The sequence below is a fragment of the Humulus lupulus genome, chromosome 8, assembly GCF_963169125.1.
Source record: "Humulus lupulus chromosome 8, drHumLupu1.1, whole genome shotgun sequence".
NCBI lineage: Eukaryota > Viridiplantae > Streptophyta > Magnoliopsida > Rosales > Cannabaceae > Humulus > Humulus lupulus.
The window spans coordinates 52046588-52071653 of NC_084800.1; the positions used below are offsets into that span (position 1 = coordinate 52046588).

The following is a 25066-nucleotide window of genomic DNA, read 5'->3' on the forward strand; positions in this document are numbered from 1 at the left end:
CGAAGAAGAGGAAACTAGAGGATTATGAGACAGTAGCACTTATTGAGGAGTGCAGTGCGATACTTCAAAAGTAGCTACCTCCCAAGCTTAAAGATCCAGGTAGTTTCAACATTCCATGCTCTATAGGGGGTTCAATGGTGACAAAGGCTTTATGCTAACAAAATTATATACCACCATTAAAATGTATATATAATGCTGATAAAATTATGTATCACCATTAAAATGTATATACCTTGCGAACAAAATTATATACCACCATTATATGTAACAAGACAGAACCTAAATATCATCTAAAAAATGATATACCATACCACAAAATACACATACCGAATTGAAAAATAATATACCAACAAAACTTACAAAATTATTACTCAAAAATGTATATACTATGCTAACAAAATTATATACTATTGTTAAAATGTATATACCATGATATAAAATTATATACTACCATTATGTATAACAAGATAGAAACTAAATATCATCGGAAATAAATGATATAACATACCACAAAATACATATACACTAGTTGAAAAATAATATACCAACAACTCATAAAAAATGAAAAAAAATCAATATAACTTTAAAATAAAAATTAATTGAACAAAAATAATATACATATTCTACGATATTAAAGTTATATGCTTTTAAATAAACAAAAAATGATAGAAAAGAGAAAATTGGGAAAATAAAATATAATAAAAAATATTTATTAATTATCATCCTATAAAAGAGATGTCATTTGTTATAAGTATTACTTTAGATGCAACTAAGAGACTTATATAACAATGACAATTTAGGTAATAACAATGTAAAAAAGACTATTTCTCTACAATTTTTAAAATTAATATATTACCTTCTTGTTGTCATTGTTTGGAGTCATTTACTATAATTTCTTAAAAAAAAAAAAAAAGAAGAAGAAGAGTGCCATCTTTAATATCTTGTATATATAGGAGCAATATCTACTTCTCATTCCCGCTTCTTGCGAGTGGTGCTTCAACTTTTTGCCTTTTATCGAGCAGAAATGATGACAAACCTTTTCCCTATCTGTTTTACTTTTTTAATTACGAAAATACTCTTTGAACAATTATCATTTTTTTTGTCTATTTTTTTTAAATTACTACTAATTGATGTGATTGATTATATTTTGAGTAATTTTGTAAAATTTAATTTTTATAATAAGTTTTACTTGGAGTTATTAGTTTTATTAGGTGTAAATAGTTGTTAAAATATTTAATGTTTTTAAAATATTATACCCAATATTTTTAAAATGTTGTATTTTTATACATGGTAAATATATATAAATTATATATTAAGTCATTTGGTATATTGACTATAAAAAATAATTGGTATAAAAATATAACATTTTGGTATATCGAATATTTTTTTAATGCAAAAAATAAATTAAACACAAAAGTGTAACTTTTTTAAAACATTAAGAATTTTAGCAGCAGCTATTAACTTTTAGTTATAGTTATAATTTTTTCTTGATTAAGTGGAATTGGTAGATGTAGTAAGCTATAGGTAGAATTATTACAAATAACGATAATGATTCAAAATATGATAAGCCACACAAAAGTAATTTGAAAACAACCAGAGATGCTGGTGATGCATGACCATCCATGAAACATTTCCCATCTTATAAGTTGACTTATTAAAATGTACATATTAATCTCTATAGTGATATGGTGGACCAAAATGGCTGCCCTAACTTAATGCTTGGAGGTGTGTTTTCTACACGTGGGGGTTGCTATTTTGGAACTTGTATTGGTAGAGAAGATGAGATTAAAAAAATGAAGTTATTTTAATTAATAGAACAATTTGTGCATATGATCAATTTGCAAGAAAACTACACAAGCACACGCACGTACATAAAAAATTATGTCGGCCATCATGGAATTTAGTTGGTAAAATCCAATTAACTACAGTTTATTTGTGGATTAAGCTAGGACAACCAGAAAGTGCATAAAATTCCCTTATTGTTTTGAACTCCAAGAACTTGTGGAAGCAGAGAGACTCCGAATGTTTTGCCCTTGTTTGAAAGCTCTGATTAGTGCCATTCTATCCAACTTTTTTATATATTGCGAAGTCATTGTAGCCATAGATGTACCGAACCTAATTTCTTAACGTTGTATAGTAAACACCATTAATATAACATATATCCCTATATTGAATTATGACCAATTGTAAAGTAGACTTGGGAACTCTTTGTTACCATTATCATCGAGTGTTTATCTTTTTCAAGGATATAATCTTAAAAAGGTCGTACTAGAATGGAAATTACTCATTGATTCCTGTGGGTGGTATTGGTGGAAATCTACTCGACTAAATGTATAATGATATTATTGGCGGTGCCTTGTGGTGAAATACATTGCATTTATTAATATGGTTTGACCAAGTATAAACATTACATGCATATAACCGAAAGCAATATTGATTGTGTATGCCTAAAGTTCTCTATAGCTACACTATACTATTGTACATATATTGTGGACGTCTCTCCCTCTCTCTTTGGAATTTATATAGAGATATGTGAAATGTTAAAATTAGATTGGACAAGCTATATATCCATGCATATATTTCTTTTAAAGAATTTTTTAGGAAAGCCAAATGTGTACTAATGAATAAACTATAATTAAACAAGAGAAGAAGATCAAACTATTAGAGTTGATTAGGATCACGTATCAATCTTAATTAATAGAATATGATATTGAACGGTGATTTAAAGGATCTGGAGTGACCAAATGTTCGAGGACTATAAACTTTAATATGAATATTTTGGTACACAAAATCTTGAAAATTGACTGCTAAATTAAGTAGTTTTTAGTTAATGGTCATTTTCCAGATGATATGGGCGGCCAAAATATATTTCCAAATTGAAAAAAAAAATGAATATATTAGCAATTGATATTGAGAGTATCAGAAGAATATTAACGCATGAACAGAGAATAAAATTATTAGAGCAAAAGTCAACCAAATGAAAGTTGACTAAACCAATTGTCCTACTTGAAAAAATTTAATCAAAAGATTTTGTCCAACATTTTTAGTCAGGGTCATGCATGCATTGGTTCGGGCATATAAATCTATGTTACGAATATGATGAGCAAATAGAATCTATACATACATCATCAGACGATTAGCATTAATTTTCAGAAACAGCCTTAAATAAATAATTGAATAATCTTCTTGGCCGTTAAATAAATATAAATATAGAACCGCGTGACATTAGTGACTCATCAATTTCTGCTCTTGACTTCAAAAATATGAAAGTAATTAAATTAATGCTGTTATATAAGTCAAACGTTTTCTATAATTAACTTGGTCATTTAATTTGGTTGAATTTCGTATGGGGATTGCTTATCTATGGAAAAAGCACGCATGCAAAATACAAGCATTTCGAAAGTCTTTGCTATACTCTTGCGTAAATTAGGAAAAGCGTACCCGTACGTTTGAAAACACAGAAAGATATATATTTACTATTCAAATAATTAATTTTTCGATCTTGATATGTATATGTCTGGCGATATTACCAAAGTGAATTAATATATATATATATAATAGCAATAATAATATATATAAAAAAAAGAAGATAATACCGTAATTATTCTAAAGGTATCTCTTTCCCTCTATATATACAGTCCCTAACTCCATTCCTTTTCATCTCATACCGTTCTCCTCTCTATCTATCTCTTCACCACTTAAATAATCTCATTTTTTTTCTCTCCCCTTGAAGAAAAATGACAGAAAATATGAACACATTTTTAGTACTACTCATGTTCTCTCTTGTACTCTCCACCACTGCGTTTCAACCCTTAGATGATAATATCCTAGACGGGTTGATATTCCAAAACGACACCGCAGCCATCAACTTAGCTTCGACCGACTACGGCCACATAGTAAAAATAAACCCAGAAGCCGTTTTATCCCCAACATCACTAAACGACATCGAAACCTTAATAAAACTCGTAAACGACAACAACTCCTCCGGTGTGAGCGGCAGTAAAACTGTAGCCGCGAGAGGGCAAGGGCACTCAGTCCGTGGCCAGTCCATGGCTGAGAAGGGTATTGTGGTTAATATGACGTCTTTGGCGAGTCTTGGAGGGAGGATTGTAGTGGTTTCGAACAGTCCTTTCGGACCGTACGCAGATGTTGGAGGTGAACAGACTTGGATTGATGTTTTGGGTGAAACCCTAACGCATGGTCTCTCACCGGTCTCTTGGACCGATTATTTGGATCTAAGCGTTGGTGGAACTCTCTCAAATGCTGGGATCAGTGGGCAGGCTTTCCGAGTTGGACCTCAAATCGCCAATGTCTATGAGCTGGATGTCATTACAGGTTGGTATTAAACATTAAGTTAAATTTGTTTAATTCTCTTATTTATGTTTATAAATCTTTTTGTGTAATGTTTTATATATTTATCTCTTTTGGTTTTGTTTTTGTTTTTGGAGGGTAGAAGTGACTTTTTCATATATAAAAATAAACAGACGTATGAGACTAGATATTGTAGGTCACGCAAAGAGAGCCATAACACGCCGGTAGAGATTTCAAATACCAGAAAATTACAAGACAACCAAACAAAATCTTTTTCAGTTACAAAACTCGAAATAACGTTTTAATTATAAGAAACCATTATTTCTTAATTAATTCTTACAGATATAGATTTCGAATATATATATATATATATTACACAAAAACGTACGGCATATTAATTCAGAGCCGCCCCATTATTGTTTAAACTGACTCGAGATATTGACATGTTCGATGATCAATCAAGTTGGTGGACAACATCATGATAACATTATATTTTCCAATTCACTTTCCTTCTTTTTTAATATATTTTTCCTAATAGGCCATAGAGAAATTCCTTGTACAAGTGCCTTATAAGTCAAAATGTTATTTTAAGAAAACAAATTGGACAAAATGGAGTCTGTGCCTTTTCTTTTGGTTTGGTTTGTTGTATGATCTTTAAGGATGGAAAGCCTGACCACACTCCCTGGCCACACTCACTAAAATAATAATGGAATGCACCGTCAAGAAAGCCATATATCGACATGTAATTAATTTATCTTTTTGGCAGTTTTGGGAAAAAAATGCGTTTCATATAAGCAGTAGATGTCAGGCCATGAGTGATTATACCCTATAATAGCTACGATTTTATCCACCATCCAAACACCATGTGCACCATGTACATATTAGCTAGCTAGTTGCATATATATTTATATATATATATGACATTAATTAAAACCGAACCACACATATTTTATTATATATACTATATCTATATGTATATCGACCACATAAGTTATCAGTGAGATTATGAGTACTACTACTACTGTTTTGGCACTTACAGTGGCTTGGTGCCGCAATAAAATAATATATACGTACTATCATTTGTTTTAGACCATTAAAGACAATAATTTGGGACGTTAGAATTTATATTATAAATGTAATATAATAAAGTATTTCATACAAACAAAATTAAGAGAGAAAGTAATAATTTCGAATTAATTATTATATATAATAGAATTTTTTATTTCTAATCAATTATATATGGTATTAATATTTTTTTTTACATTTAATGAGAAATTAATTATTGTATATTATGATTTAATATAGTTGGTATAACAGTCATAATATATTATAGTATATTTCAATGATAGAGAGAGAGAGGGGGTGTTTGTAGAATAGTTTGGGTATTGGACTATGTATCGATTTTCATAAACATTATCTCTTCAAGGTGATTCTGTTTTATATTTCTAAAGTTATTAAAAACTTTATAATATATATTTCAGATTTGGGGTTTTAAGTATTGTAGTGGACGCACACAATTTGTTCATTGCTTTTAAGACATATAATTATTAACTATATTAAAATCTAAATTAATTTTAAGCAACCACAAAAAGACTATCCTTAACTTTGTACGAATTCTTAATAAATTAATTGACTTGTTAGATCATATTGTTGTCTATATATTTTTGTCCTCGAACCTATATATAAATAATATAATTAATTAATAAGTGAAATATATAAAAGTGTAGATTGCTATAGCCATTTAATATTACACAAATGTATAGTTGTATGATCTTCAAATAATTAGCTAGCCAGGAGATAGATCTAAATCTAAGAAAGATTTCTAGATAAACGTGTGTGAAATTTCTATTTTATTGGAACAGAAAAAATAATTATTTAATGGCATGACTATGAACACTAGTTTGTGATTGAGTATGAAATTTCCATGTTGTTTGTTTATTTTATATATATATATATATATATATAAGTTAGTTAACATAAAACGACCATTTATAATTAATCTCATCTGAAATGAATCATAAAAGATAATCGTACACACTTATGTATAGTTAATTGTTTTTAATATATAGAGCGTGTGAGATGATATCATAACATTTTGAATATAATATCTGAATCAGGGAAAACAAGGAAACAAATTAAAGGTCAAAAATTATATATCGAGTCTACTCTATGGCACCAATATTTGTACCCTCATAGATTTTAGATATATAATATTTGGTCAAACATGCAATTATTTAACCATATGACCTCCCAATCAATAGTACGTATACATAACACGGAACACTACTACTGGCATGTCGGAACGAATGGGTTGTTAATTTTTGAATTTTTAAGTATTGAATATATCTAAACTCAGACAAAGCATTCACACACGAACCACAATTTTGTACTTTTTTATTTTTTATTTTACATAGCATATATATGACCCACAATTGTTGAGGATTAATTAATTATTCTCAATGGTGCTAGTTTTATATAATAATACTTTAGCTTAATATATGTATATAATTGTACTTGAGTGTGTTTTCAATTAAATATTATTAATTGTTTTTACGTACAGGAAAAGGGGATTTAGTCACTTGCTCCAGAACTAAAGAAGCTGGACTATTTTATTCAGTTCTGGGAGGTTTGGGCCAATTTGGAATCATAACCCGGGCAAGAATTGCCCTAGCCCCAGCACCAAATAAGGTACTAAAAACAATGTATCCATATCACACTATTAATTCTTCATTTTTAAAAGTATATATATATATATATATAGAAATTAATATCATTATTGTTCAGGTAAAGTGGTTACGACTGTTATACACCGACTTTGATGTTTTTTCAAGAGACCAAGAACGTTTAATCTCATCGAATGGAAGAACGAGGGAAAAGGGTGGAGTGGATTATGTGGAAGGTTTTCTTTTAATGAAGCAGGGTCCTTTAGATTTTTCCTTTTATGCAGCGCCTGATCAGTTGAGAATAACAACTCTTGTCACTCAAAGCGGCGTCGTTTACGTAATTGAATTGGCTAAATATTATGTTGATACGGCCACTGTAGACAAGGTACGTATATAAATATATGTAATTTTATTTACAATTTTTTTCTTTTATATTTAATTATTGTTTAATTCACCCAATTTTTATACTAATATTAAAATTAAATTAAACTTTCTAGCAGGATTTGGAAGTTTTGTTGAAAGGGTTAGGGTTTGTTCCCGGATTTGCCTTCTCGAAAGACGTTACATACTTAGAATTTCTGAATAGAGTAGGAGCTGAAGAGGCCAAGCTTCGAAAGCTAGGGCTTTGGGACGTTCCTCATCCATGGCTAAACCTTTTTGTCCCAAAATCAAGAATATCAGATATAAATTCAGGCGTTTTCATGAAGATTCTTCTTCAAAATAAAGTTCCCGCTGGACTCATTATTGTTTACCCATTGAACCGAAACAAGTAAGTTTATTATTATCATTATCATCATTATATATGTTTTTATTTTAATGAGAAAATATGTAACCGAAATGTGACATTTTTTTCTTATTCTAATAATGTAGTGTTACATATGTGTTTATATATATATAGGTGGGATGACAAAATGTCTGCGATGACACCAAATGAAGAAGTTTTCTACACCATAGGGCTACTTCATTCAAGTAAGGTGGACGAGTGGGAAGCTTTTGATAACGTCAATAAGCAAATATTGGAGTTTTGTCGTGTTGCTCGTATTCCAATTAAGCAATATCTTCCCCATTATGAAACGCAGCCTGATTGGATCAACCATTTTGGTTCAAAATGGCCAAATTTTCAGCGCAGCAAACTTACTTTCGACCCCAACAAAATATTGGCCCCTGGACAGAAAATTTTTACTGCTTAATTAAATCTGTAGTTGTAATTCAATAATTTTAGGCTAGCTAGCTTTGAATATATATATATATATAATAAAATAAAGAAATAGAAACTGTTCTTAGCTTTTGTATCCATCCATCGATCCTTTAGAAAGTAATTAAATTAGTTCATTGTCATGGGTACAGCACTGGATCTTATTTTGAGTCTTCTTTCTTTAAATTAATTATATTTACTCCATATTAAATTATATCAATTGTGATACACCACTTGTGTTTAGGCACCATCAATTAATAAAAAATAATTCATATATATATAATAGCAGACTCATATAACAATTTTAATATTTGTTAATTATATTATATATATTATTTGAATAAGTCTGTATTCTAGGAATTAGTTTTGACCAAATCATGTATTCTGTAAATAGAGTTAGTTTTGGCAAAATCATGTAGTCTGTAACTACATATATTATTAACCAGACTAATAAAAATCAATACAATTTTCAACGCATCATTCTACTTCTATTATGGTAACAGAGCTTTCTTGATCGCAGTCCCTTTCTCAATTTCATTCCTTTTTTTTCCTTTCTTTTGGTTCTCTCTTCTTTCACTCTTATCAGTATGGCAACCAATACTACTCCAGTTACTATTCAAAATACCAACGAACCCAACCAAACACTTATCACCATTAATATCACAGCTCAAGCACCCCTTAAGCTCACTGCAGACAACTATATGTCATGGAAACTCTAGTTTCAGACCCTATTCACAGGTTATGACCTTCTTGCACTACAAGAAAAAACAGTATTTATAACACTTAAAAACTGTTAACCGGGACTATTGATAGCACTTCTGAAAATGCTAACAAAGCCCATGTTATTAAAAGTCCAGTCTTTTCTATAACAGTTTTTTAATGTTATGTTCGGTGTTATCTTAAACTATTCAATAACACATTTTTAAGTGCTATAATATTCAAATAATAACATTTAGATAGAGTTTTTGGTTATAAATTTGAAGTTTAATCTTGTACTTTTTTCATAACACTTTTCAACTATTACATTTGATTGTTTTGATAACATTTTTAGTTTGTTATATTATATAAACCATAACGATTTTTTACGCTTCTAATATGTTTTTAAATCATAACATATAGTAATAAAATTTTAAATTTTATTTTGATAAGTATACTTATATGGTTTTTTTTTAATTAAAAGATTTTCATTATTGTATTTTGATAAAAAAAAATTTAAAATTAATCATAAAATGTAATTCTCAATAGATTGATAAACCATAAGTATTACATTAAACAATAACTAATTCAAACCATGAATGTGTCTACTTCATGAGATCTTAGTTCTAACTTAAGTTTGCAAGCATAACATAATAAAATTTTATAATCTTGAACAATTTTTACTTCAACAGTGAAAAATAGAAACATTACAAGATACACAAAAGTAAACCATGCGTGAAACTTGCTCCATCCTTCAATTCATCATCCTTTGTGCACTTTTCTTTGTTGTGAGCCATTTGTTTAGCTACAACAAAATTTAAATAAGTAATGCTTCAACTTAAAGTTATAGTAAACTAAAAGAGTACATAAAAAAAGTTAATTACCTAATTATAACTTTATCAGCTGGCCATGCAATTATACTCCAAGCAAAATCTGCTCTATAAAAAGATAATATTAGGGCCTTCTCACCTTAAAGAATGCAACCGTCCAACAATCGCAGACTTCTCATGCCAAAAAAATGGTGTGGGTTTAACATGCTTCTTGAGGATAGACTGCATAAACATAATACCAAAAATCAGCTTGACCCAAATTATATATTTGTGTTTGTGTGTGTGTGTGTTATATACATATTCAATAACACATTTTTAAGTGCTATAATATTCAAATAATAACATTTAGATAGAGTTTTTGGTTATAAATTTGAAGTTTAATCTTGTACTTTTTTCATAACACTTTTCAACTGTTACATTTGATTGTTTTGATAACATTTTTAGTTTGTTATATTATATAAACCATAACGATTTTTTACGCTTATAATATGTTTTTAAATCATAACATATAGTAATAAAATTTTAAATTTTATTTTGATAAGTATACTTATATGGTTTTCTTTTTAATTAAAAGATTTTCATTATTGTATTTTGATAAAAAAAAAATTTAAAATTAATCATAAAATGTAATTCTCAATAGATTGATAAACTGTAAGTATTACATTAAACAATAACTAATTCAAACCATGAATGTGTCTACTTCATGAGATCTTAGTTCTAACTTAAGTTTGCAAGCATAACATAATAAAATTTTATAATCTTGAACAATTTTTACTTCAACAATGAAAAATAGAAACATTACAAGATACACAAAAGTAAACCATGCGTGAAACTTGCTCTATCCTTCAATTCATCATCCTTTGTGCACTTGTCTTTGTTGTGAGTCCATTTGTTTAGCTACAACAAAATTTAAATAAGTAATGCTTCAACTTAAAGTTATAGTAAACTAAAAGAGTACATAAAAAAAGTTAATTACCTAATTATAACTTTATCAGCTGGCCATGCAATTATACTCCAAGCAAAATCTGCTCTATAAAAAGATAATATTAGGGCCTTCTCACCTTAAAGAATGCAACCGTCCAACAATCGCAGACTTCTCATGCCAAAAAAATGGTGTGGGTTTAACATGCTTCTTGAGGATAGACTGCATAAACATAATACCAAAAATCAGCTTGACCCAAATTATATATTTGTGTTTGTGTGTGTGTGTGTGTATTATATACATGCGTTTATAATCAAAGCAAGAGAAACTGGGAGCATCAAATAAAGTAAGTTTTCTCATTGAAAAGTTTCCATCAACACTTTGTCTCAAATTAAAAGGTAGGTGTAAAAATCGGGTCATTTAAAAGTTAAAAGGTGCCATTGGTGCTCAAAACCAAATGTTTGTTTTCCAATCCAATCACACAATTTAATTGGAAAAGCTGAGATGCCAGGTATCATTAATGCCACACAAACAATTACTCAAGTGTCCAGACTAAAACTAACAAACAAGGTTAATAAACTGATTCATAAACACAAAAATAAATTATTGGTAATGAAAGTTACTACCACCAATTTTTTTTTTTTTTAACTAGGCTCTTCACCTAAAAAATTTGAACAAGAAACCATAGCAATTGCTATGTAGGTGCCCAGGAAAAATTTGAACAACAGATCTTGTTGGAGTAAATTACATGCCTCACCATTTGAGCTACCCCTCTTGAGTTACTACCACCAAATTAACTAGTTCAGATTAAAATATTTTCAAAGGTTTCCTTACCAAAATTTATTTTCATTAGTTCCAATGAGAATTGTTTGGAAGCACATGCTATAGAAGAAAGTTGTATATCCTTATCTAGTCAAATTTCAGAACTCTTTTCAAGTCCCGCATAGAATTATGTTGCATTAAACTTCCAAGATTTAGAATATTAACTGCTATAAAAAATACAAACCATTGTACCTTATTTGGATAATGAACTCCACTTGGTGGTCTAGGAATGTGTACATGGAAGGCTGGACACTTGTAGAACACTGACCTAAATAAACAAAAACAAAGATTTATCAAATATGATAGCAAAGATTCTCATTTGTATACGTCCAGACGTGATGAGGAAGTAACATGCAACTTACAAGACTTTATTATCAGCAATCATATCCATGTCACTAATTGGTGAATCTATTTGCGCAGGCTGCACTGGTCTATTAGAAACAAAAATGTAACCATTCATCCCACCACTGCAAGATTACGGATATACAGCAAGGTTAGCACTATAATTGTGAAAAGCTCGCACGAAAGAACTAATTCAAAATTGCTTGTCATCTTGTAAAAATGACTTCTGATTTAGAGAAAAGATTTTTCATGTTCACAGAATATACTGGATGTCTATGTGGAAACCTCTACATTTTCACCAAATCTTGAAAATAAAAAAGAAACAACGGAAAAAATACCTGGATTCTGGATCAATGTCTTGTTTGACTTGAGTACTGATCAAGTTCGGGTGATCAATATTACTTCTATAGAAAGAAACTATCTTTTTTGCTACAGGATAAGTCACATGAACAAATAGCACATCCATACCCAATTTGTTCCTCTAACTCTCCTCATCCTACACACAGAGATACCCAATAAGAAACCTCAGAAGACAACCCATCACATACTTATATAGGAAAATAAAATGAGAAAGTGGTGAAATAGTTAACTTTATGCGGTTATAATCCTAACAGGTAAGCACCTTTCTTTTTATATGGCACTTGATGACCTAGATTAGTTCGTAAAGAAACAATAGTGTTGCAATTTAAAAGAATACTGTCAATGTGTTTTCTACTCTGGCAACTTCTGAGAGAAGGCTGGTTTCTTCGATAAATGGAAGTTTGCAGATAGCCTGAGTTCCAAGCAATTCTCATTTGTGCGAATGATACCGAGTTCAAGTATCTTGTAGATGCATCTTATAAAAGAAAAAGAGAAAAAAAAAAGGAAGAAGTAATATAATTTAAAATCTTATACCTGTAAGTGTGCAGATCGGAGGTCAGCCTGGCAGAAACTACTACCAATTAAACATGCATCTGCAAAAGAAAACTCTACAAACTTAGAAAAACTATGCAATTAAAATTAAAATAACTAAAAAAGAAAACTATTCAAACAAAAAAGTTGGCAAGGAGTACTAAAAAAATTGATAGTACTACTTAGGATAGGAAATTAACAATCATAAAAAGAAGGCAAATGAAGTAGGACAAATCCTCCACATCTTTTATATCAAAGAAAATTATCATCTTTTAAATAAATTGTGAACACTTTTTTAGAAGTGACACAAGATGTTTACAGTTACTCTGACCCAAGATCAATATAAAGAATATAATAAACAATGCAGAGATCTATAATAGTATTAAGCCAAAGGATAGCTGAAATCTGATGTTGTGGTGTTTTCACTTTCATCACCATCATATTTGATAGTTGAAAACTGATGCAGTGAAATTGGAAATAAAAGATAAAATCAAGCTAAATCCATGGCCAAAGGAAAGAAACCCCAAAAATGATAGAAAACACTGAAGAGTTTGTCAAATTTAATATATCCAATCTCCCTTACAGTAAGTAGTATAGAGTATTTATATCCCTATGACACCATAACAAATAAAACCAAATAAAATGGTAACAAGGTAAGGGATTTTCAAGATTATTCTTATCACAGTAAGAAAAAAGGGTGGATCTGTATGAAAGTAGAGTTTACATTAAAAAGACATGCAATTACCAAGAAATACAAGATGATGCAACAGGAAAATACATGAGTGGAGCCAAATTGTATATATCACATTTTTGGTTTTTGATAAGAAACGAAACTTTGTTTAAGATCAAGATGATGTGTCTAATGACAGTTACTTAATGATTATCAGAGTGTAGAGAGTTTGCCTTGTAGGTTTGCACTCTTAAGATTAGCACCAGCTAATAAAGCTCCGTGCAGATTGGCCCCTGTAAATTCACATCTTTTCAAAAGAAAATAAGATCATTTAATTTTCTTTGGTTTTTTTTTTCTTCAGTAAAATAGATATGAGAATAAGGAACTGAAAGAGAGTAGCTCTTTAACTTTCTTACTCCTGCAAAATTGCATTATGAAAGATCGCACCCTCAGCATCCACATTCTAAGGCAAAATTAGATACCAGCCCAAAAAGCAAAACAAAATAAGAAGATCAGAATAAAAATTTCAAGTGGTCATGGAAATTAATAATCTGTTTTCAAGACAGACATAAACAAGCTTTAATCCTTTATTATTTATTTATATTTCAAAAGAAACAAACTTGTATTTATTGTAAAGCTATAAGGAAAATGTGGTATGAATAAGCACAATATGCAAAACACTTGGGGATTGTAAATTAACAAATTACAAAACACAATTCCAATCCCTGGCAAAACCAGAGAACAATACTACCTTAAACTTTTAACATTATACACCAATTTTGCTACCCAAAATTCAAACTTAACCCAAAGAGTTTCCCTGGTAGCTTCAACATCCTAAAAAAACTTCTAATTCATTTCCAGCAATATCTTGTGTACTGAATTAGTACACAACAATAATGTAATATTATTAATGTTTCAAAAACTATTATATCGTAAATAGATGCATTACTTTAAAGCAATACCTACCCGGAACTTGGCACACTGTAGGTTTGCACGTGAGAAGAATACATCTCTAAGACAAGCATGGCTGAAGTCCACATAAGACAAATCCTACAATTCCACAGAAACATATTAAGTGAAACTTCAAAAACAAAGTAAGCAAGAGTGTTGTCTTTATTAAATGAAGCTTTCCTTCTTTCAATGAAGAAATATTGCTTTAGAAACCATATCTTGGCTAACCAAAATGTGAAATTCTACTGCAAGACTTTCATTATTTTTCTTATAAAACCAAAACTGTTGTTGCAAGCACAAGGTTGTGAAAAATTACCAGTTTTGAAAGATCAAGGCCAGAAAGTTTAACACCTCGAAATCTAACTTTCTACTTAAGACAGCATTGATTTCCTCCGTAAGTCCCTGCAATCAATAATTTATGGTTGGCCAGCAGTCACTTATGATGAGTAACAAGAAGATGAAACATGGAAAATCAGATATATTATATCATCTTACATAAGTAAACACACGAAGCTCCTGCATTAGCTAAACTTAGTAGTTCAACAATTTATGTATGACCAAAAAAAAAAATATTTATAAGTTTTCAATCAAGAATTATCTAGCTGATATTTGAAAATAAAAAACAAATTGATGAAACAATAATGTAATATCAATACCAAAAAAAAAAAAACAACACTACCGCCCTCCAAAGAATTGTCCTATTTCTATTTTCGTTCTGGTAACTTTTTTTATGCTGTTTGATTGTTCTTTGTCCATGATTATGGCTGCAAGCTACAAACTTATAGGAGAAATTCCTCAAATTTGACAATGAAAATCCAAAGATGTGATAAAAAGGGCATGGCATAAAGCAAAACAAGAATTATTATAACAATGCATTAAGACATGTCTGGCTAATTGATATGAACGATCAACTTCCATATGTAGACAATGAGCACATGAAAATCAAATGAAAAAGATCCCAAACTAAAAAAAAAAATTGTAAGAGCACCTACATGTAAATATACACAAAGTAATATCCTGATGTTAACACAAAATAAGTATTGGACTCTACTTACCGGTAGCTGGTAGTATTCTGCCTCCCTCAAAAGCTCGGCAAATTGAGAGTCTTTTAATGTAGGAACAACACCATCCCTTCACCAATTAAGTATGTGTCGGAAATGTTTTCCATCCCTATCAACAAATACAAATCCCTGCAAATAATAAATAAGTATAAGGACTGATGTGTTTCAAAATTAATTTGTAAGAACTAAATCTTCACCTATAACAAAGCATAAACTCTTTCATTGCTTTATCACTTCTTCTTTCTCTTATTTATCTTTAAATTTGGAAAAAAAAAAAAGTGAAAGAGAAAGACTAGATTATTATTAAGTATCATCAATAAAGATTACAGAGACTATAACCAGAAGCATCAAAGACAAAACACAGATAGGCCCATAACAAAAGCAGAAACAAACCACATCAAAGCCTCACATTCAGTCGAAAGATCCGGCTTAAAGTCAAACTAAGACAGAAGTTTATTCCGTCCCATAGATTTTCGAAGAAGCTTTCCTTATGTTGAAAATTCCTGTCATTTCTTTCCAGCCAAACCGCGCAATAACCATATCTTCACACCACAATTCCAAAATTTATTCTGCTTTTTATTGTATGCAATACTAAAATAATTCTAGAACCATAAAATCATATAATATTTTCTTGGAATAAACCATTCCATTCAAAATTCAGACAGAAACTTTAACCTCTTTAATATAGACTAAAATTTTAAATTATCAACTTATGGGACACAGTCTATGTAGATATATGCATCTACACACATAGCACAGACAGATGTATGAACATTTATAGATGATATAAAAGTACACATTTTTGTATGTATATGCTAATAGATAATCCCTCTCTAGCGCACACACAATCATATATCTACAAATATAAAATGAAATCTGAAGGAATAATATGTAAACTAAATACCATTGCAGGATCCTGACACACAGTATGCCAACCACTGAACATTGTAGCAAGCATTGAATAAGGCTCTCGTTGAGTCAAAGTATCAACAGTATTGTAAAATTTCTTCCCCCCTGCAACCAATAATAAATTACATTCAGTCTACCATGCATAGATATGCACTCAATATATTAAGATCTATCTTTCAAAAATATATATATTAATTTTTTTTCTCTTTAAATAAAAGGTCAATTTGCATTCTATTTCAAGTAATAAATTGCAAACGACATTTTTATTTTGTTTTATCCATTTATGTGCAGAAAGAAAAGTTTTTTGTATAATTCAGTGCTTCCAAACACAGTAATATGACTGGCTTACTACTGATTAAGTATCTGAAACAAGTCAGAAGGCAAAAATAATAAATCCTATCTCTGGTATTGATTCATGAGCCAAACAGAAACCAATTTCCACATATCTACAAATTTTAACCGAAGTAAATAATAGGACTTTCCAAAATAAAAGTCACACAATTAAATATCATACACAAGTTTTACATCCACTTACTCAAGAATTATGTGGAGGTGAGTCTTAGTCTTTAAGGATCCAAGATATTTCACAATATTTTTGTGGTTCAAATTCTGCAAAAAGAGAATAAGGTTTATCAGTCTCTGACCATTCACCTTCTTCCAAGGATGCTAGTTGTAGGATTCAACTCAAGTGAAAGAACATAACAATGAAGTGATAGCTATCCATGGTGTTTAACTAAAATGGAAGTCCTTAGTTTATATCTCAAAAGTTTCATTGCTAAGCTGTAGGTTTTGGCATGCATCAACCAATCTTTCTTATTTATGAGTTCAAAACTGCATAATTAATACACGCTACTTGAGTCATACAAGCAAGATAACAGGACTAGTGTATATATGGATACACGACTGTTATGTATTAGAGGACTTAGGAATTTAAGTACATAAAGAACAATTGAGTATAGTATTAGGTTAAAAAAGTTCAGGTAAAACAGAATGTGATATGGCTGTGTGATAACAGTAGAAATTAGGGCCAGCAGATACTTATATCGAGCCCATTACCAACCAAACTATAGTGTGGATCTACACATAGACAATCCTTAACAAATAAGATGGTGACCGAGGCTGGACCACAGCCATCACTTTATAACTGAGTAGGAAACTAAATTTAACTTTGTAATGCTACAGTTCCTAAATCTCAGGAATATGCACAAGAATGCTAAATGTGCATCGCATAGGAAAAATAAGCTTACCAAAAATGCAGATATGACAGTTGTAACAGAAGCATCAATGAATCCCTCCCAAGTTTTTTTTGGAGATAATTTGATTAATGGGATTCTTCCAAAAAAGAACCCAAAGAAATATGCAGCAATGTCGTTGATAACTATAAGTGTTGCTGGAAGAAGAAACCTGCATGCATATTTGACGGTGCATCAAGAAAGAGAAACAAGATTTGGAAAAAAAAATAAAAAAGAGTCTACATTGAAGACACATAAAGATCAAATTTGGGGAATAACAATCTTACATAAATAAGCTCAGGATTTCCATAAAATATTAAGCACGTAATTAGTGAACACAAAATACAATATCAGGCAGGTCTGAGGAAAGAATTTATTACTTTTATAGCCTTCTAAAGATATTATACAAGACCCTTCACAGTTCTCATTTATAGAGGATATAAAAAAATGTAATAAGTACAACCATCATGTAATTTCTTGATCATTATCGATACTAAGGATCCATGGGAAATCAGTACCTTCAGTAAATCTATCTCTTGCTGTAAAGTTACGTGGGCGTGAGGCAGAGAAGCTCCACTTTGGAGCGTGACTTCGTGAGGCGGAGAAAGAGCTCGACTCTGGAGCGAGTCTTCGTGAGGCAGAGATGAGTTGAGGGCGGAGAGACTTCGTGAGGGCGGTGAGGGCGGTGAGGCAGAGATGAGTTGAGGGTGGTGAGTCTTCGTGAGGGCGGAGAGGGCAGAGAGGGCTTCGTGAGTGAGAGATGGAGGCTGGGAGAAAGGGTAACTTAGAGAAAGGCTGAGAGAAAGGGAATTTGGCAGAAATTCATTTTGCCGCCTGAGTTTTTAGTCATATGGCGCCAAAATCAGACCGTGTGTTTTTAATCCCCACTATTCAGTTCCGTGTTTTTTAATCCCCCCACTTAATAATAGCACTTCTAAATATATGCTATTCTTTAATGTAATATATACTCAATATTGTTGTAGTGTTTGATACATTGGTGGCTCAAAGCCATGTCCGTCTCCTACCATCAGTCAAAATAATACCACTGTACCAAATCCTGTCCATACCATTTGGATCCGACAGGACCAATTAACTCTCAATGCATTGGTTGGCTCTCTTTCTCCCACCATTATTCCGTTTATTTCTCAAACAAAATCCTCACAAGAAGCTTGGACCATTTTAACCAACACTTCCTCGAAACCGTCTCGATGCCGCATTAAACAAGTCAAGGAACAACTAAAAAAAATCACTAAAGGGTTGCAAAGCATACCTGAGTATTTACAAGCAATAAAATCACGTGCCGACGAACTTGCCGTTCTCGGAGCACCGATGAATGGAGAAGATCTCACCGAAAAAATTCTAGATCATCTTAGTGATGATTATAAAGAATTGGTTCGTGTTGTTTTTGTTCGGGAAACTTCCATATCGTTTGATGAACTACATGAGAAATTGTTGAATTTTGAAGCTTCCCTCCAAAATGGAAAACCAGATCAAACACACTTTCCTTCCTCTGCTAATGTCACAAATCAAGCACCTCAGGACAACAGAAATAAAACTTCAACGAATCGGCGTCCTTGGTCGAACAACCATTCCAATAATACTGATCGGCGTCAATACCAACATCCAACAGAGTCTTCTCATGCAACACCAACTCATTCTCGTGGAAATCGGCCTCCTCCGCGACCTTACCTTGGTTGTTGTCAAATTTGTGGCATTAAAGGACACACAGCTACGCGTTGTCCATCATTTAGTCTTGTTCCAACCCAACCTTCATTTAATAACAACTTCCCATAGCCTCGTACTACAGCTCAATGGCAGCCTCGAGCTCATTTTGCCGCAAATACAGCCGCCAACACTTCATGGCTATTGGATAGCGGGGCATCTCATCATGTTACTTCCGATTTGAACAACCTTTCACTCCATTCTCCATACAATGGCACTGACGACATTATGATCGACGATGGCTCGGGTCTTCCAATAACTCATACTGGTTCCACCACCCTTAAAACTCCTCAAACATCTTTTAGCTTAAACAATGTTCTTTGTATTCCTAGCATGAAAAAGAATTTGATTTCCATTTCTCAATTTTGTTGTTCAAATAATGTTTCGATTGAATTCTTACCCTCTACTTTTCTTGTGAAGGATCTTCGCACAGGGACAACTCTTTTGAGAGGCTCAACTAAAGATGGAGTATATGAGTGGCCGATATCCTTCCCATTAATCACATTTTCCAGTATCAAAACATCTTCATCTGAGTGGCGTCATCGGTTAGGACATCCAGCTTTTCCCATTTTAAAGCACATCATTTCCAACAATAAACTTGATTTATTATCATCTTCTTTGACATCTGATTTTTCATGTAATGCTTGTCTTTGCAATAAAAGCCACAAATTGTCTTTTTCCACTTCAACTATTGTCTCTTCACAGCCACTTGAAATAGTATTTTCTGATGTTTGGACTTCTCCAGTATTCTCTCATGATGATTTTAAATATTATGTAATTTTTATTAATCATTTCACAAGATATGTGTGGTTCTATCCTCTTAAACAAAAGTCAGAAGTCAAAGAAATTTTCATTAGATATAAAGCTATTGTTGAGAAATATTTTGATAAAAACATCAAGACCATTTATTCTGATAATGGTGGAGAATACATTTCTCTTGCCAAATTTTTAGCAGCAAATGGTATATCCCATAAGACTACTCCACCACACACACTTGAACATAATGGTCTTTCTGAACGACGACACCATCATATAGTTGAAACAGGTTTAACATTACTCACCCATGCATCATTTTCGGTAAGTTATTGGTCTCATGCCTTACCGCTGTATATTTGACCAATCGAATGCCGACTCCAACACTAGGACTCTCATCACCTTATGAGAAAATATTTGGGGTTTCTCCCAACTACTCAAAACTAAGAGTCTTTGGTTGTCTATGTTACCCTTGGCTTCGACCATATACTTCTCACAAACTTGGGTCCCGCTCCAAACCATGTGTCTTTCTAGGATATTCTTTAACTCAAAGTGCCTACTATTGTCGTGATCCTTCCACATCAAAAATCTATGTGTCTAGGCATGTCAAGTTTGTTGAAACTGTGTTTCCCTTCAAATCTCTTACAAAAGAGTGTGATTGTCCACAACCTGACACCATTACCACTTGGATTCCTCAACTACTTCAAGTCACCACTACTCCATCAGTATCGCCACTCAATACGTCAACTGAAGTTGAAGCTCCTCAACAATCCCCATGTGAAGATCAAACACTCTTCCATACTCCTACTTCGTATGACCAACAATCTCCCTACCCCTCCTTGTCTTCATCCAACCATCCTACCCATCCCTTAACCACAACCACAGTTCAAACAATACCTACTACATCATCTCCTAACACCCAAGAAAATTCTCAAACTCAAACATTAAACCCACCACCTCCTTCTCATTCCATGACCACTCGATATAAAAATAATATTCACAAACCAGTCCAAAAAGTAAACCTCAATACCAAACTCTCCACATCCAATGAAATTGAACCAACCATAGTGACCCAAGCTCTTAAAGATCCCAAATGGCGTCAGGCCATGCCTGAAGAATATGATGCTCTTGTTAGAAATGGGACATGGGAGTTAGTACCTGCTCACCCTAGTCATAATGTTGTTGGTTGTAAGTGGATTTTTCGTATTAAACGTAATTCTGATGGCTCTATTGACAGGTATAAAGCTCGCTTGGTTGCTAAGGGTTTCCATCAACGCCCAGGGGTTGACTATCACGATACTTTCAGTCCCGTGGTTAAACCTACCACAGTTGTCTTGTTCTAAGTCTTGCAATGAGCCGAGGATGGCAGCTTCGTCAACTTGATATAAATAATGCATTTCTTCAAGGTCACCTCACTGAAACTATAACGCCCTGGTTACCCCAGAACAGTTACGGTGAACTGGAAATTTGACTCGCTACCCGAGTCCTTTGGTTAAAAACGTACTTCTAAGTGTTATTAACAGGCTAAGGTGGAAAACCAATAAAAAGGAAATGATATATTTTATTAAATGCATAAAACTGTACATGGGCCCATAAAAACATTTACAAGTTATTTACTACTCAAAAAGGTCATTATTGTTTCAAATTTACAAACCCACCAACATAAGCGGCAAAAATAGGGTAAACCCCCCACTACTACAAAAAAGATTTCTTAGGACTCGCGGGGCGCGAGTCCTCTATTTGAGAGCCTTAAAAACTCTCGTTGAGTGCCTTTAAGTAAGTTTTTAGGACTAGCAACGCGAGTTCTTAAAGAATATTTTTAGGACTCGCTTTGCATGCCCTTAAAAATATATATTTTTTTTTTTAAAATTCCGCTACAATTGTCATTTTGATTTTAAAAAATATATATCCCTTTAAGAGTCCAAAATGTATTATATGTGTTAGATTTCTAAAATTTTAGTGTTTAAAAAATTAATATATATATTTATTTTAAATTAAAAATTATGATTTAAATGAAAAGTCCAAATTTTAGTACAAATCAGAGTTCATAACAAACCACAACACACAACATACATTCAAAACTTGAGAAATTAGATTAGCAAGAACATGAACAATATTAATATTATAGTATCACAATAATAGACAAACAACAGCATGAAGACATAGATTTCATACATACCATAAACAAATTCTAATTTGTTTATCTCCAAAATCTATAAACTAAACATGTGGATTATGAAGCAGGGTTGTCTTAGCAACTACAAGTAAAGGTTAAAACTTAAACATCTTCCAACAACTAATCAAGTAGACAAAAACTTCTACCCCTTACATGTGAGAATATTGCATTGTCAAATAAAACAAATAATTAAAACCAGAATGCTACGATAACATGAACCTTAAACTACAACCCCGAGCCAAGATTGCGAAACAAACATTTTTTTCTTTTCACTCTCTCCTTCGTCTTCTCCATGCGTACTCTCTTTGTCAATCAACAAACCTGCGAAAAGAAACAAAAAATAAAAAGAATGAAACTGAACAATTTTAATGATGTCATTTTCTTAACAAATATCAATGTATATTGCAGTAAGTATATACCAATTTAGTTAATCTATTGTCACCATTATCACCTCAAACAAGTGGTTTGAATCTACCATCCATGGCATTGACATAAACTCAAAACAAAAATATCACAATATCCTTTCAAATATATAATAGCCCTTGCCCATCCCAATTGCAAACTCAGTCACTCTGCCTCACGTAGCAAACCCCAGTAAAACCATTGCAAAGAGAAGAAAAAAAACAATTTAATACCAGAAATGAACTCAAACATATAAACTTTATACAAACCATTCAAGTTATGATGGTCTCCACTCATACTAATTATTAATAGTGTATCATATTATTTAAAACAGTGACACCTAGTTTCTAATTGTAGATTGATTTATATTTAGGTTAATGCCACAGCTACCAAAAGCATGTACTCCCAATCAAGTGATCAAAAAACATTGTTATATATATTAAGGATATATGTGTGTATATAATCACTACAACAATAAATGCTATTTGCGGCGTAGATATTAGCGGCGGACTAGGTCCGCCGCTATTGTATACGTTATTAGCGGCGAATGTCCTACTATTATTAATAAAGTATTGATTTGTTTAAAATATATATTATTATATATTAGCGGCTGATGTCCTACTATTAGCGGTGGACTACCCGCTGCTAATACAGTAATGAAATGCCCGGGAAACAAAGGGGTTTTATTTTTTAACATTTATTAGCGGCGGATGTACTATTATTAGCGGCAGACTACCCGCCGCTAATGGTATTAGCGGCGGGTAATCTCTTTATTTGGCGGCGGAGTCCTCGTCGGTAATAGTATTATTAGCGGCAGACTATAATAATAGCAGCGGGTCCCGCCGCTGATACCCTTACGGTTTAAAATTTTCACAGCCCATTTCTTTTCTCTAAGTTTCCATTCTCTTCTCTTCTACCTTTCTCGTTTCTCCTCTCCTCTTCTCTCTCTTAGGCGGAACGTACGGGGCGCTCTTCTATCTCTCAAATGCAAGGAACGTTCCCTCGGGTCCCCTCGGCAACAACAAGTTAGACAAGTCTGTAATTTTTTTTTTGGATATCTAGGATCGATTTGCTTAAAGATTACTAATATATATGTTTTGCAGGGAGAGCTTGCTTCATTTCCGTCCGGCCAAAGGTAATTTCTTTATGTTTGTATATATTTGTGTTATGTGCGTATAAGATATAGATTATAGGGATTGAGTTTTTATTGTGGTATTTTATGTTTGGTTTTTGATTTGAGATTGTCTAGATAGGTGTGTATTTTAATTTGTTCTCTTCTGAACTCCATTTTTCCTCTGAACCTATAATTCACTTTACTGTAATTTATAAGTTGCTAAACAGCAAAAGTGAAAGAAAAAAAAAACATTTTCCTGTTTTCTGGTGTAATTGCTTTCAACGTGTTTGATATAAAGTCTCTTTCAAGATTATGCATTTTTTCTTTATTGTTTATCATGTATAATTGATCACTTTATATATATATATAAATATATATATATATTTAAAAAAATAAAGTAATAATGTTAATTTTACTAATAAGGAAGACTTATTTTTTTTGTTTTAATTTAATTTAATTTGTTTATTGAATAACATTGTTTAATATAAATTACATGAATATAAAAATTCATAATTATATTTAATAAAGTTTTAAAAAATTATGAATAAATAATAATTTATTTTTAATTATTTTTTATTAATTTAATTAATTAAATAATAAAATTTTGATATAATATTATCTAATTAAATAATTTAATTTAATTTGTTTATTGAATAACATTGTTTAATATAAATTAAATGAATATAGAAATTGATAATTATATTTAATTAAAGTTTTAAAAATTAAGAATAAATAATTATATAAATAATAATTTATTTTTAATAATTTAATTAATTAAATAATAAAAGTTTGATATAATATTATCTAATTAAATAATTTAAATTTAATTTGTTTATTGAATAACATTGTTTAATATAAATTACATGAATATAAAAATTGATAATTATATTTAATAAATTTAAAAAAAATTTGAATAAATAATATTTTATTTTTAATTATTTTTTATTAATATAATTAATTAAATAATAAAAGTTTGATATAATATTATCTAATTAAATAATTTAATTTAATTTGTTTATTGAATAACATTGTTTAATATAAATTACATGAATATAAAAATTCATAATTATATTTAATAAAGTTTTAAAAAATTATGAATAAATAATAATTTATTTTTAATTATTTTTTATTAATTTAATTAATTAAATAATAAAATTTTGATATAATATTATCTAATTAAATAATTTAATTTAATTTGTTTATTGAATAACATTGTTTAATATAAATTAAATGAATATAGAAATTGATAATTATATTTAATTAAAGTTTTAAAAATTAAGAATAAATAATTATATAAATAATAATTTATTTTTTAATAATTTAATTAATTAAATAATAAAAGTTTGATATAATATTATCTAATTAAATAATTTAAATTTAATTTGTTTATTGAATAACATTGTT

General features: G+C 30.9%; 2 protein-coding genes and 1 long non-coding RNA gene across 4 annotated transcripts; 1 reads left to right on the forward strand and 2 right to left on the reverse strand.

Annotated features, from left to right (window-relative positions):
- Nucleotides 1-3641: 3641 nt before the first annotated feature.
- On the forward strand, nt 3642-8333 carry LOC133793787 (cytokinin dehydrogenase 4-like). 2 transcript variants are annotated; one of them, XM_062231063.1, is made up of 5 exons: nt 3642-4335; nt 6872-6999; nt 7096-7359; nt 7472-7743; nt 7873-8333. In XM_062231063.1, exons 1-5 carry the CDS (start codon nt 3738-3740, stop codon nt 8162-8164), a joined length of 1554 nt encoding a protein of 517 aa, XP_062087047.1. In that variant the 5' UTR covers nt 3642-3737; the 3' UTR covers nt 8165-8333. The 2 variants fall into 2 exon arrangements, with proteins under 2 accessions (XP_062087047.1, XP_062087048.1); XM_062231064.1 differs by having other exon boundaries at nt 3646-4335; nt 7475-7743.
- Nucleotides 8334-10783: 2450 nt separating this feature from the next.
- On the reverse strand, nt 10784-11925 carry LOC133793789 (uncharacterized). The gene is made up of 3 exons (XR_009874955.1): nt 11802-11925; nt 11632-11707; nt 10784-10839 (listed from the first exon to the last, which is right to left on the reverse strand). It is a non-coding gene; the product is annotated as an uncharacterized LOC133793789 (long non-coding RNA).
- A 546-nt stretch (nt 11926-12471) lies between these two features.
- On the reverse strand, nt 12472-18625 carry LOC133795395 (FH protein interacting protein FIP2-like). Its single transcript, XM_062232844.1, has 7 exons — nt 18547-18625; nt 16259-16368; nt 14610-14660; nt 14309-14392; nt 13759-13805; nt 13576-13649; nt 12472-12734 (listed from the first exon to the last, which is right to left on the reverse strand). Exons 1-7 carry the CDS (start codon nt 18623-18625, stop codon nt 12670-12672), a joined length of 510 nt encoding a protein of 169 aa, XP_062088828.1. The 3' UTR covers nt 12472-12669.
- Between the last annotated feature and the right edge of the window lie 6441 nt (nt 18626-25066).